This window comes from Podarcis raffonei, chromosome 2, assembly GCF_027172205.1.
Source record: "Podarcis raffonei isolate rPodRaf1 chromosome 2, rPodRaf1.pri, whole genome shotgun sequence".
In the NCBI taxonomy this organism is placed as follows: Eukaryota; Metazoa; Chordata; class Lepidosauria; order Squamata; family Lacertidae; genus Podarcis; species Podarcis raffonei.
Window position 1 is genome coordinate 15,491,361 of NC_070603.1, and position 14,815 is coordinate 15,506,175.

The 14,815-nt window shown below is 47.0% G+C and overlaps 1 protein-coding gene across 1 annotated transcript; it reads right to left on the reverse strand.

The window, feature by feature from the left end:
• Window positions 1–1,565: 1,565 nt before the first annotated feature.
• On the reverse strand, window positions 1,566–13,868 carry ANKRD33 (ankyrin repeat domain 33). Its single transcript, XM_053380218.1, has 4 exons — window positions 13,836–13,868; window positions 12,622–12,751; window positions 8,418–8,558; window positions 1,566–5,493 (listed from the first exon to the last, which is right to left on the reverse strand). The coding sequence occupies exons 1-4, from the start codon at window positions 13,866–13,868 to the stop codon at window positions 4,715–4,717; spliced, it is 1,083 nt and encodes a 360-aa protein (XP_053236193.1). The 3' UTR covers window positions 1,566–4,714.
• Window positions 13,869–14,815: the final 947 nt, after the last annotated feature.

The following is a 14,815-nucleotide window of genomic DNA, read 5'->3' on the forward strand; positions in this document are numbered from 1 at the left end:
GCACATCAAAGTGCAAGTAGATAAATAGGTACCGCTACGTCAGGAGGGTAAACGGCGTTTCCGTGCGCTGCTCTGGTTCTCCAGAAGCGGCTTAGTATTGCTGGCCACATGACCCGGAAGCTGTACGCCGGCTCCCTCGGCCAATAAAGCGAGATGAGCGCCGCAACCCCAGAGTCGGCCACGACTGGACCTAATGGTCAGGGGTCCCCTTACCTTTACCTACCTTATGGCGAGAGAGATATTGATCAGCATCATGGTACATGATCAAAACAAAAAAATGTTTTCCTTCCAGTAGCACCTTAAAATTTTTTTTTGTTTTGACTATGGCAGACCAACACGGCTACCTTTCTGTAAATGGTACATGATGTAGTGTTTTGTTTTTAAAACTCTTTCTACTTGTGCTGCAGTCCAGTAGAGACCATCTCCCCAGGCCTGGGACGCTACCATTGGCTTTCTAGGTGGTGACTGCAGTCCTAAGGAGTCCCTGCCCTCCTATGAATATGGTCAACTTGCTCATCTCTTATCTGTCCAAAGTAAGTGGCTTTAGTGGCCTCATGGATTTTTATTTATGTTTAACACAAAGGTATCGGCACAGAACTATTTTGTAAGCTTCCTATAATCTAATCCGGTCCTGTTGGCGGTGATGGGAACAGCAACAACCAAGCGGACACAGCTCTGAGGTTTTGTTTATTAATAAATGCACATACAGCAATCACTTTCAGTTTTATTAAGGGTTTCCTAAAATCAAGAAGACATAAAAGGCCCCTTCTCCTTTTGCCCTGGCCCACCCTAGGTAAAGGTACCCCTGCCCGTACGGGCCAGTCTTGCCAGACTCTAGGGTTGTGCGCCCATCTCACTCAAGAGGCCGGGGGCCAGTGCTGTCCGGAGACACTTCCGGGTCACGTGGCCAGCGTGACATCGCTGCTCTGGCGAGCCAGAGCCGCACACGGAAACGCCGTTTACCTTCCCGCTAGTAAGCGGTCCCTATTTATCTACTTGCACCCGGGGGTGCTTTCAAACTGCTAGGTTGGCAGGCGCTGGGACCGAGCAACGGGAGTGCACCCTGCCGCGGGGATTCGAACTGCCGACCTTTCGATCGGCAAGCCCTAGGCGCTGAGGCTTTTACCCACAGCGCCACCCGCGTCCCCTGGCCCACCCTACACACCCAGTAATATAGGGCGAGCGCTTAATCATTGCAGAAAGAAGAAGAGGAGGACATGCATCACCAACAAAAGAGGACAAACAAGGGCAGATTTGCATGGAATGTGCGTATCATATATACCAAGCATAGGCAAACTCGGCCCTCCAGATGTTTTGGGACTACAACTCCCATCATCCCTGACCACTGGTTCTGTTAGCTAGGGATGATGGGAGTTGCAGGCCAAAAACATCTGGAGGGCCCAGTTTGCATATGACCTGATCTATACAGATGCAAATTTAGAAATAATTACTATAGTTCACATAGAAATACAGTACACCTCATCATAGCAGGGAGGACTGGAACCAGGTGACATCTCAGCCCGCTGCCCAGGTGTTAACTGTCAACGTGCACCTCTTAAACTGGACTGGCACCAGAGAGCTCTTTGAATGGAGCAGGGACAGCCAACATGGTGCCTGATCGTAGGCCATGGGAGTTGTAGCTCACAACATCTGGAGGGCCTCCTGTATTCTTGGAATAGAGCACTTTTGTAAAGTAGGACACAGAGCCACTCTAGCAGCAAAATAAGCTCTCTCTGGACAAGGCATCAGGAAGGGCTAGGACTGGGCTCCTGTTGCGCTGTGTGCAGCTGTCCCAAGTGAAGTACGTCTCTGGGCATTAAAGGATTCTCAGCTACTGGAGCGACGCTGCCCACCAGCCTGTCCTTACTGAGAAGGTCTATAAAGGCCTCCTGGCTCCCTCTTGGAAGATCCCCTCAGGTCAGCCCGGACAACCTGTGTGCATAAAAGCAGAGCTAGGATGGCCTGCCCTGTCCAAATTATCCAAGAAACGTCACCATCATGGGGTTTTGCGGCACCATTTTCTGAAATGAACTTTAGGTGGTTCCTACTTGGTCCTAAAAGCACCATACTGCAAGCAGGAGAAGAAGTCCACTTGCAGATGTATGCCTGGGGTGGAAGAAGGAACTCATCGACATTTGCAAACTCCTCTCAGTATTACATTTCTTGCTGGTTGTGTAGCTGCTGTTCCCTTGAGCTGCTGATTTCTGAAATTTGTGATCCTTTGTGCTTTTTCGGCCAGAGGGCTGAATTTCCTCAAGGCCAACCTTTTGGAGGCCACATGGTAGTGGTGGGTGGGATCAAACCAAAAGTGGGTGTGGACATAGTGGGAGTGGCTAAAGCTGGCAGTGGGTGGGGCCACCTCACCCTCTCTATAGTGCCCCAACACATGCGTATACACATCCCATGCATCCATGCATCCACATGTACAGCACACGCCACACACACACACACACACACATGAAAAACAAACATACTTCAGTCAGTCATTCCTTCTCTCTGTCTCTTTCTCTCTCACACACCGGTTTGAAGGGGATCCAAAATTTCCGGGGTTAAATAATGAACCTGCCCTCTCAGGCTCTCTCTCTCTCTCTCTCTCTCTCTCTCTCTCTCTCTCTCTGTGTGTGTGTGTGTGTGTGTGTGTGTCCCTTTCCTCTCCCTGAAAACAATAAGGCTTGGAAAAAAGCATTGCGGAGAAATTTTGACAAACCCCAACTTTACTGTAAGGCTTACGGTACAGATGGGATTTGTCAGGAACTTTTTGCCAAGTCAGCAAAATGCAAAACGGTTGTGAGACAGGGGTATAGTTGACAGGGCTATGGCAAAATCTGAGTCTCTTTGCATCTGTATGAGAACTGTGAATATTTTGAGAAGAGCACCTTGGGGCCTTGCTAAGGGTGAAGATGGAAGTAAAGAGAAGTCGCTGGGGATTCTATACTTATATAGACTGCGCTCATCTTCCTCTCAGCTGCACAGTTTTCAGGACAGGTGTTACAAACGAGGACAAGACCGCTTTGGAGATATGGGAGGTGACATCACAGGTGCTATTGTGCTATCTGGATGACATCACAAGTGCTACCCACAGTCCACTTCTGTTGTCCACCATCCCAGAGCTTGAGATCTGGTGCAAGAGAATGAGTATATAATTTGCACTAAAGGTGGAAAGGGCATTTCCAACCCAGCCCTGCTTATCTACCAATGTAACTTCCATCTTCACCTTAGTGTGGAGTTTCCTTGGAAGCAACAAGGGCTTGATGAGATCAAAGTCTTAGGGGTGAACTATATGTCAAACCATCAGTGTGAAAAGGGGTGGACTTTGGTAATATGGTGCCCTGAGCAATGATTCCCACCCCCTTCTAATACAGTGGTACCTTGGGATGCGAACAGGATCCGTTCCGGAGCCCCGTTCGCATCCTGAATGAAACGTAAGACACGACGGCGCGACTGCGGGTGTCGCGTTTTGCCGCTTCCGCACATGCACGTGACGTCATTTTGAGCGTCTGCGCATGCGTGAGCGGCGAAACCTGGAAATAACGCGCCCTGTTACTTCTGGGTTGCCATGGAGCGCAACCCAAAAGCGCTCAACCTGAAGCACATTCAAGCCGAGGTATGACTGTAATTCCTTTTGCCTCCTTTCACAAAAATTCTTTTTGGTACAGTTGCTTTTTTATGGAACATCTCAGCAGGTACCTGTATAAATACAGGTTGTTGTTGTTATTTTGCACCCCTTTGGCTTGGTGCCCTGAGTGGGGGAACTCCCCACACCATCCTAAATCCAGAGCTGATGTGTATGTATGTGGCCGTTCCCTGATGCCTTTTTAAACAGAGCTGCTTTGAGAGAAGGGAATTCAGAATTCTGCTTCAGTGTATCTGAAGAAGTGTGCATGCACACGAAAGCTCATACCAATAACAAACTTAGTTGGTCTCTAAGGTGCTACTGAAAGGAATTTTTTTAGAGTGGAGAAGTGTGTGTTTGTGTGCATGCATGGGGGGGGGGGCTAGCACCTTCCACCCCACATAAGGGCAAACACACATCTGAAACATGGGAGAATGGGAAAGGGGGGTTGATGGGATCCGGCAGTTTGGAGCTGAGAAATGGCAAGCAGGATGGGGATTAAACACTTTCCACTTCCACTGCTCTACTCTGCGTTCCCTTCCTCAAGAAGCACCCAGTCCTGTTCCACACATCCCATTTGTTAGTTCCTTAGTCTGGCAAGAGCTGGTCAAGAATGATGAGTGGTCAATAATGTTATCTAAAACCACTGGAGTAGAGACTTCCGGGGAGAGGAAGATGGCGGACTAGTCGTCTACTGTCCATACTCCGTCGACAGAGATAATTATGTGGTGATTAATGACAGGTAAGCCATAAATCTTGGTTATTATCACATTCTCTTTTGGGAAACAGGGAGAACAGGGATTAAGTTCTGATGCTCTGAAAAAGCTTATTTCCACAATGGGAGATCGAGAAGTTTTGGGGGATCTGGATAGGGGTGAGTGACTTAAAGCAAGGAACCTCCATTGTACTCAAACACTACATGATAGTCCTTAGGGTCAGTCTTCAGGGAATAAGGTAAGCAAAACGTCCCTTTTAAAAATTACTTTTGAGACTGATGAATTATGACGGAAGTGATCTGTCTGCGAGTGGAAATTTACACTTGGAATGTGAGCTGACTGCAGTTTCTTTTCCCAATCTGTCCAGCTCCCCTCCTTCAACCTGTTATGACTTTTTGCCTTTGCCTTTGCCTTTCCCCTTTCCCTTCCCTTTCTTCTTGGGTTTCCCTTCCTCCTCCTCTTTCTTCTTCTTTGCTTCTTTCAGCTCCTTATAGCGCCACTTTGGCAGCTCTAGCATGTGCTTGTCCTGAGAACGCGGCGGCACGTTCTCCTTGGGTGGCGACTGAGCAGGCGACTTGGTGAGTTCAATTTTCGGGACGGGATAGATGATGTTATGGCGCATGCGCAAGGGGAACGACAGCAGCTTGACGATGGTGCTGGGGGGCCGGTAGGGCACCAGAACCCGGGTGGGTGTCATGAGCTGGCCATTGCAGGCTGACGCACTAACCATGGATTTGGCATCAGGATCCGGCGTGTACTCCTTGAGGATCTCGGGCACCGAGAGTCTCTGCTTCCCCACTTCCGGCGGGCTGTCAGGGCAGACGGTTTGGCAAGCAGTGCCCACGAACGGACTGGCCAAGCAAGTGGTCATGCGCACCATGTGGTCCATCACACCATCCGGCTCAGGGTCGTGCGGGAAATTTATGGTGAAGGTGGAGCATATCGTCTCCGACAGCCGCTTGGCTCTGGATTTTGTGGCCATTGCTTGCGCCACCAGCTCGGGCAGAGCGGGCCACTGCGGCAAGTACTTGCTGCAGAACTGCTCGGCGCATGGGCGCTGCAGAAGGGTTCGGATCCGGACGATTGTTTCAAAGCGCCCCGTCAGGGCTGCCCATTCCCGCGCTGTCTTTCCTTTCACTGGGTCCACAGCTGCGAGGTTGGCTCCTAGGAGAAATCGCAAGGTTTTAGGGAGCCTGCCGTGGTCCATTCCCTTTCAGTATATAGTACAGAATGAATGGGGCAGGAGATGGGGGTAGTTCAGTACTGAGACTCCGTACCCCCCAGAGAGAGCTTGGACTGGCTAGATGGACAAGAGTGCCTCGCAAGAGCCCCCCAGGGATAACACCTTAGAGCCCGGAGCCTGGTGGTGGGACATTTAGGAGAAATTAGTGGAAAGGATGAGCTGGAAGCTGATAAAAACAGGGCACTTGAGCGATCAAGGGGCATCAGGAGAAGGAGGGTCCTCCAGGTCAGGATTAAAAGCTGAGAGCCAGTGGGTGTGCAGACAGTCCCAGTCCTGCTGACTTTCCACCCCTTGTGACTCCCTGCTTGTGAAGGATTCTGCATGTTGCTGAGCAATGCGTCAGACTGGCCCTGAGGAGGAGGACATCCCCTTGAAGCAGCCTTCGTCTGCCAGGGAGGGGTCCAGAATGAGCGGCTAGAGGGGAAGGGCATACCTAGGGCTTAGTTTCAGCAACGCCTTCCTTGAGTTAAGACAAACTAGGGACACTGCTGTATTGCTGTTTTTTTTCTGCTAATAAAAAGCTAATTGCATTCCGTGCCTTCTGTGTGTGTGCCTGCCCTGTGCCTGCCCTGGCTCATAATAATAATAATTTATTATTTATACCCCGCCCATCTGGCTGGGTTTCCCCAGCCACTCTGGGCGGCTTCCAACAAAACACTAAAATACAATAACATATTAAGCATTAAAGGCTTCCCTAAACAGGGCTGCCTTCAGATGTCTTCTAAAAGTTTGGTAGTTATTTTTCTCTTTGACATCTGGTGGGAGGGTGTTCCACAGGGCAGGTGCCACTACCGAGAAGGCCCTCTGCCTGGTTCCCTGTAACCTCACTTCTTGCAGTGAGGGAACCGCCAGAAGGCCTTCGGCGCTGGACCTCAGTGTCCGGGCAAAACAATGGAGGTGGAGATGCTCCTTCAGGTATACTGGACCGAAGCCGTTTAAGGGCTTTAAAGGTCAGCATCAACACTTTGAATTGTGCTCGGAAACGTACTGGGAGCCAGTGTAGGTCTTTCAAGACCGGTGTTATATGGTCTCGGCGGCCGCTCCCAGTCACCAGTCTAGCTGCCGCTTTCTGGATTAGTTGTAGTTTCTGGGTCACCTTCAAAGGTAGCCCCACATAGAGCGCATTTGACTATTTGACCATTCCTGCCATGACACCTCCATGGGGCTCATTACACATGGTACTGGCCATATAACTTTTGCATGCCTTAATTGCACAAGTCCTTGGGGCAGGAAAAGATCTCCCATTTCTCCTGTGCTGGAACCAATGGGAAGAGTCCTTCTGTGGGGTGAGAGCTGCTATTTTTGGGGGAGGGGGTGACTTTCATCTGATTCTTGGTGAGTAAGGAAGTGGTTAGAAACCCCTAGCTTGTAGTCTTAATCCTGAATCAGCACACACACACGCACGCACACGCGCGCGCACACACACACACCTCTTTCCTATTTGGACTAAATAGAAAAAAGGCACAAAACCTGCAAGTGTGTTTAATTTGCCCCACAGGTTGCCGTTAGATGGCACTGGGGCACTCATGAACCAGTCACATGTTGTCTTTTGTAAGTGCCTGCAGATGGCAGTAGGTACAAAGTGAAAAGGCATCTACAGAGTTAGATCAAGAACGTGAGCAGACAGATCTTCTGGTTTCCATCACTGGCACAGGAGTGGAAATACTGGAGTACAGTACTAGGATTGCAAATACTAAGGGGGCTTATCAGAAGTTACGCCTAATGTGAGTTATTCAGTGTTGACAAGAGGTGAGTGAAGAGTCACTAGCTATCGAGAGACACTTTGGGAACTCAGTCTTGAATGAAACCTCTGCTTTGTGTTTTTGAACAATTCAGCATTTTTCAAATCCAGTCGTACATTGGTTCTCAAATGGAATCCATTCCGGAAGGCCATCTGACTTCCGAAAACGTTCGAAAACCAAGGCACGACTTCCGATTGGCTGCAGGAGCTTCTTGCACTCCATTGAAGCCACGTCGGATGTTCGGCTTCCAAAAAAAGTTCGCAAACCAGAACACTTACATCCAGATTTGCTGTGTTCAGGAGCCAAAATGTTCACGTCTCAAGACGTTTGAAAACCAAGGTACGAATGTAGATCAAACAGGAGAACTGTATTTGCTTTGGAGGCTGAATAGTAAGGGAAAAACATCCTTCCCTTGGATTTGTTTCCATAGGTAAGGAATGCCAGGGTGTCTGAGCCATCTGTCCCTCCTCACACTCGGGGCATTCTCAGACAGCTGGCAGGGCCCATTGCTGATGTTTTGCTTATACTCTCCAGCATTTCTCTGATGAAAACAGGGACGTCCTACTCAACAACAACAACATTTATACCCTGCCCATCTGACTGGGTTGCCCCAGCCACTCTGGGTGGCTTCCAACATATATAAAAACATTAAAAAACTCCCCTATACAGGACTGTCTTCAGATATCTTCTAAAGGTTGTACAGTTACTTATCTTCTTGGCTCGGGGGCCAGATAACTCCATACCCTCCAGCATTTCTCTGATGAAAACAGGGAGGTCCTAAGGAAAAGCAGGACATTCCGGGATCCAATCAGAAACTGGGATGGCTTCTGTAAATCCAGGAGTGCTCCTGGAAAATAGGGACACTTGGAGGGCCAGGCTGCTGGTGCTTGGCTCTCTAAGCAGCACCAAGTGGCTGGATCTAGCTGCCATCTTAATTTCCCACAATGCTACTGACACAGCGTCATTATTGGGGCATTGTAGGAAACTGCAATGGCAGCTAGATGCAGCAGCCACTGCTGAACACTCGAAGGATGAGCAGCAGGTGTTTAAAAAAGGATTTAAAAATCCTTTCCTCCTGAACTGGCTAATGAGGAGTGACATACCTGCCATGAGCAAAGCTGCAACACAGTCGTTCCTCCCCTGTACTGCAGCCTTCATGAGTGCAGTCAGACCCCGCAAGTCTCGCACCTCCAGCTCCAGTGTTGGATAGTAGTTCAGAAGATAGTTGAGAATAGTGATGTGTCCTTCATGGAGAGAGAGATAGAGAAAGAGAGAGAGAGAAACGGTGTTAGGCATTGAAATGTTTCCCAGAAGTTTAGCATGTACTAAAGACCACAAGAGTTAACACACAATGAATTATTTTCCTGTCCATGTAGACTTTCCTTTCCTCTGGGAATTGAGTGGCCAGGGCTGTCTTAAGCATATGTGGCGCCAGGTTGCAAAGATCTGCCCAGTGCACACACCCCAGTTGCCCAGTCCCAGGTGCACAGGATGGCAGAGCCAGCCAGCCACCTCAGCGTCTTGCTGGCTCGGTCACCCCTGAACTCACGGCGCAGAGCCACCCACAGCAGAAGAGCCCACCATGGCGCTCTGATGGGTGGGCTCTTCCCTCGAATCAACTCTTGGGGCCCAGACTCTCGGCCTGGCACCCCTGAGAGCCTGGCACTCGGGTGCCCCGCACCCCTATTACCTATGGGTAAGACGGCTCTGTGTGTGGCTGATGTCTACCAGCCTGACACAAGCCCAAATCACCATTGTGTCCCTGTGAAGCCCTCTGAAAGACTAGGTTCATGGCTTGGGGGTTGCTCCTTGATTCTAAATTATTGCCAGGGGCTCAAGTGTCTTCAGTGGTGAGTAATGCCCAGGCCCAGGTGTGACTGATCCATCCATCAGCTGTGGCCATTCCTGGACTAGGACAGCTTGGCCTCAGTTAACCAGTGTTAATAACTTCCAAAATAGATTACTACAATGGGGGTGGGGCTGCACTTAAAGATGTTATAGAAGCTGCAGCCGATGCAGAATGCCAACGCCTGACTGTTATCTAGCGCATTGCGGGGGATCACATTACCCAGATCCTCAAAGCCCTACAATGATTGCCAGTAAAGCTCCACTGAGCTTCAGAATTTGAATGGTAGGTGTAAATACCAGCCAATCAAACGCTGGTTCAGCTATCAGTCTTGGCCTTCTCTCCATGCTGCAGAAAGATGGTTTATCCCCCCCCCCCCCCAATTTTTAAAAGTGCTTTCCATTAAAATAAAATAAGGGAAAAGGAAACATTATTTTAAAAGGTGTGTTTGGGAGAAGAACACTAGAGGATATTTCATGGTAAAGTCACAGGCACCAGCCAATCAGTGCTATGCACAGCTAACTGCTTCTGCAAAAAGCACTTCCATATTCTGCTTCTTTCTTGCAGAGTTCAATCCTGGAGAAAGACAAATGCATTCGGATTGAACACAATGGATACACTTTGAAACACACTCCTAGTTTAAATACATATCAGCTGGATAGCTCAGTTAATTAGAGTTTCGTGCTGATAACGCCAGGGTTACAAGTTCTGTCCCCATAAGGGATTGCTGAATATTCCTGCATTGCAGCAGGTTAGAGTAGACCATCCTCAGGGTTCCTTCTAACTCTATGATGCTTGACTATTATTATTATATTATATCTATCTCCTCCATTGTTTCATATCCCCCGCCATTCACTTTTGGTGAATTTAACCGTCTTAAGTTGTTTTTTAATTGGGTCTGTTTTTTGTGGTTTAGCCATCTATCAATCACAGGCATTGTTCACACATAATACTCAGCCAAACCATGGCAGGATGAGGGTGCAAGACCAAGAGTGATTGCTTGGAAGAGTTAAGACATGGCTTAGTAGGTGGTACATGACCCCAGTCAAGCTTGCAAAAATCTATCATTTGCCTGACAATAAATGTTGGAAATGTAAGGAAAATGAAGGTACATTCTTTCACCTTTGGTGGACGTGCCCCAGGATTAAGGCTTTCTGGGAAATGATATATAATGAATTGAAAAAGGTATTTAAATATACCTTCTGGAAGAAACCAGAGGCCTTTCTCTTGGGCATGGCCGGCCAAGTGGTGCCAAAGAAGGACAGAACTTTTTTCATGTATGCTACAACAGCAGCAAGAATACTCATCGCAAAGTATTGGAAGACGCAAGATCTACCCACTCTGGAAGAATGGCAGATGAAGCTGATTGACTGTATGGGATTGGCAGAAATGACGAGCAGAATCCGTGACCAGGGAGAAGAGTCGGCAGAAGAAGATGGGAAAAAATTTAAGGACTATTTACAGAAATATTGTAAAATTAAGGAATGCTGAATGATGTTAGATTGAAAATGAGTGGTTTCTAGCTGTAATGATATAAAGGAATATGGATGGAAAAAAGGGTTTGGATAGAAAATAAGGTGATATTATAAGCTGTAATGCTTTAAGGTAAGGATTTGCTGAACAAAGAATTTAAAAGGGAATACAAGAAGGGGGGGTATGAGGAGGTCAGAGAAATATGTTATTGAAAAGATTGTATTTTGAACTATATGTCTTTTTTAAAAAAAAATTGTTTGCTTTTTGTTTGTATAAAAAATTGAAAATCTCAATAAATATCCTTAAAAAAGAAGAAGAAAAAGACATGGTTTAGCTTAGCATTACGTCCAAACCTGAGAGCATGGTCTGCCTCTTCCAAACAAACCATGGCCAATAAGCCAAGGACAAACTGCAGTAACAGCTTGTGGTTTATTGGGAGCGAGACAAACCATTAGCCTGGATTTCCATAGAGCCAAACTATAGCTTAGCTCCAGGTAGCATGTCGGCAGCAGGACTGGGGGAAGAAAGAACCGGGAACCTTTCTTGCTCTGGGCAACTGCACCCTTGCCTCTTCGCACTTAGCCATAGTTTGGCTTTGCGTTACATGCAGTCTGGGCTACAGTCTGCACAAACAAATCACAGGGCGCTAAACAGACAAATAAATTAGGAAGGGAAGGAAGTGTGAAACGGTTACTCCTCTGCAAATCTGGAATGCCAATAGAGTCCTGAATTCAAATGTGCACATCTTGCCTTCAGAATATTCATCAAATTTGATCTTTATTGAGATGATACAATTTGGCTCCAATTTTCACAGAGGAATGGCCATCTGCAACCTGAGCTCATCGTCACCTTTCAGTAAATCCCTTTTACTTCTCATTGCCAGAATGCTAATTCGAAAAATCACAAGATATCTATATCTATATCTATATCTATATCTATATCTATATCTATATCTATATCTATATCTATATCTATATCTATATATCTATATCTGTCTATCATCTATCATCTATCTATCTATCTATCTATCTATCATCTATCTATCTATCTATCATCTATCTATCATCTATCATCTATCTATCTATCTATCTATCTATCTATCTATCTATCTATCTATCTATCATCTATCTATCTATCTATCTATCTATCATCTATCATCTATCATCTATCTATCATCTCTCTCTCTCTCTCTCTCTCTCTCTCTCTCTATCATCTATCATATCTATCTATCTATCTATCATCTATCTATCTATCATCTATCTATCTATCTATCTATCATCTATCTATCTATCTAATCTATCTATCTCTCTATCTCTCTTTCATCTATCTATCTATATCTATCTATCTATCTATCTATCTATCTATCATCTATCTATCTATCTATCTATCATCTATCTATCTATCTATCTATCTATCTATCTATCTATCATCTATCATCTATCTATCTATCTATCTATCTATCTATCTATCTATCTATCTATATCTATCTATCTATCTATCATCTCTATCTATCTATCATCTATCTATCTATCTATCTATCTATCTATCTATCTATCTATCATCTATCTATCTATCTATCTATCTATCTATCTATCTATCATCTATCTATCTATCTATCTATCTATCTATCTATCATCTATCTATCTATCTATCATCTATCTATCATCATCTGCTCACTCAGAATTAAGCATATAAGAAGACCTTGCTAGATCAGGCCAGCAGCCCATCTAGTCTAGCATCCAGTTCCTAATGTGGCCAAAATGATGCCTATGGAAGCCCAAAAGCAGGATCTTTGTGCAAGAGTGCTTTCCCACCCTGCAGTTTCCAGCAACCGGTACCCAGAAGAAGAGGAAGAATGCAGCCTGTCATCAGGGTTAGTAGCCCCTGAAGTCATTATTGGAAGTAGAGCAATCCTGGCCAGATACCCAACCTTCCTTGTCTCTGTCTGCCATCCCAGCTCAACTGTATAAAAGCAGAACACTTCCTACCTGCCTGAGCTGCTATCATGAGTGCTGTGTTTCCATCATTATCCTGATGATTGATATCTATGTAGGGACATTTGCTGAGAATGGTGACAATGTCTATGAAGCCTTTGAAACATGACACCAATAGGCCGTTCTGTGGAGGAAAAGGGAACAGGTGTTAAGGTTCAGCCACTTGAGTAAGAGATGCTACCTCTGGTACATCCTTCCTGCCTGTCTTGCCCATTCCAGAAACACAGTCCTTTGGTCCCAACAAGATGGCAGTTCCTGCCCCAGGGGTGACTCCGATGCTGTCCCAGCAGCTACACAAAGCCTGAGCTCCAGTCACTGATTGGTTCCAGCGCCTCAGCAATAACAGCCACTCCTATTGCATTCCTGCCACTGCTACCTGTCAGTCAGGACATAGCACAAATTTTGTGGTTGTGGTTTTTTTTATTTAAAAAACCCCTAAATTACTTTTTTAAATGCTTTAAATACTTGTTTTTAATTGTTAATTTTATTCTTCATTCCTTTTGCAAACTGCTCTGGGCTTTTATTACAATCAAGCAGTATATAAATTGTTATGAAATACAGTGGCACCTCGGTTTTCGAACATAATCCATTCTGGAAGACCGTTGGAGTTCTGAAACGTTTGAAAACTGAGGCACAAAGGGCGGCCTGCAGATTTAATAGAGAAAATTGAGAAAAATAACATATACACTCAGTGGAAGCCGTTTGACTTCCGAAGCGTGTTCGAAAATGGAAGCATTTACTTCCGGGTTTACGGTGTTCGAAAACCGAAACGTTTGTCAGTGGAGACGTTTGAAAACTGAGGTAACACTGTAAATACAAAATGCGGCTGATAAAAGGTAAAGGGTAAAGGGACCCCTGACCATTAGGTCCAGTCGTGGCCGACTCTGGGGTTGCTGTGCTCATCTCGAGGGAGCCGGTGTACAGCTTCTGGGTCATGTGGCCAGCATAACTAAGCCGCTTCTGGCGAACCAGAGCAGCGCACGGAAACACCATTTACCTTCCCGCCGGAGCGGTACCTATTTATCTACTTGCACTTTGAAGTGCTTTGGAACTGCTAAGTTGGCAGGAGCAGGGACCGAGCAATGGGAGCGCACCCCGTTGCGGGGATTCGAACCACTGACCTTCTGATTGGCAAGCCCTAGGCTCTGTGGTTTAACCCACAGCGCCACCCGTGTCCCTAATGCGGCTGATACTGTTCCTCTATTTACCGTGCATGGAAAGAAAGTACAACTTGAACACATGTGGATGGCTAGAACGCCATGATAGCACATTTCATTCCCCCCCCATTCTTTTGTGATATTTATAAACCACTCAGGAACAAAGTCCTTTGTTTGCGTTATCGATAGTAGTTGCCAATGCAGGGGTGGGGCTGTGGCTCAGTAAGCACGATTTGCATGGAACAGTTCCCAAGAGCAATCCCTGGCATTTCTGTATACAGTGGTGCCCCGCAAGACGAACGCCTCGCAAGACGGAAAACCCGCTAGACGAAAGGGTTTTCTGTTTTGGAGGCGCTTCGCAAAACGAATTTCCCTATGGGCTTCCTTCGCAAGACGAAAGCCCATAGGGAAATCTCCGGGACAGCGGGGAAGCGCAGCGCGTCTTCCCCACTGTCCTCAGACCTCCTCCGAAGGCTGGCGGTGGGGCGGAGAGACCTCCTCCCGCCGCCAGGCTTCGGAAGGCTCCTCTGAAGGCTGGCGGTGGGGCGGAGAGACCTTCTCCCCGCGCCAGCCTTCGGATGGCTGTCTTGAAGACTTGCGGTGGGAGGAGGGTTTTCCTTCCCACCGCCAACATTCAGAATGCTGTTCTGAATGTTGGCGGTGGGGAGGAAAAACTCTCCTCCCACCGCAAGCCCCGGGAACAGAGGAGAAGCGCTGCGCGCCTTCCCCTCTGTTCCGGTACCTGTCCTGAAGGCTTGCGGTGGGGAGAAAAGCCCTTCTCCGCACCGCCAGCCTGGCAAGCGGTCTCCATAGGAACGCATTAATTGATTTTCAATGCATTCCTATGGGAAACCGTGCTTCGCAAGACGAAAAACTCGCAAGAAGAAAAAACTTGCGGAACGAATTAATTTCGACTTGCGAGGCACCACTGTACGCAGATCTGGGAAAGACTCTTGGTTTGAAACCTTAAAAGGGCCACTGCCAGTCAGTGTGGACAGTAATGACCTAGATGAAGTGATGGTCTAACTCGG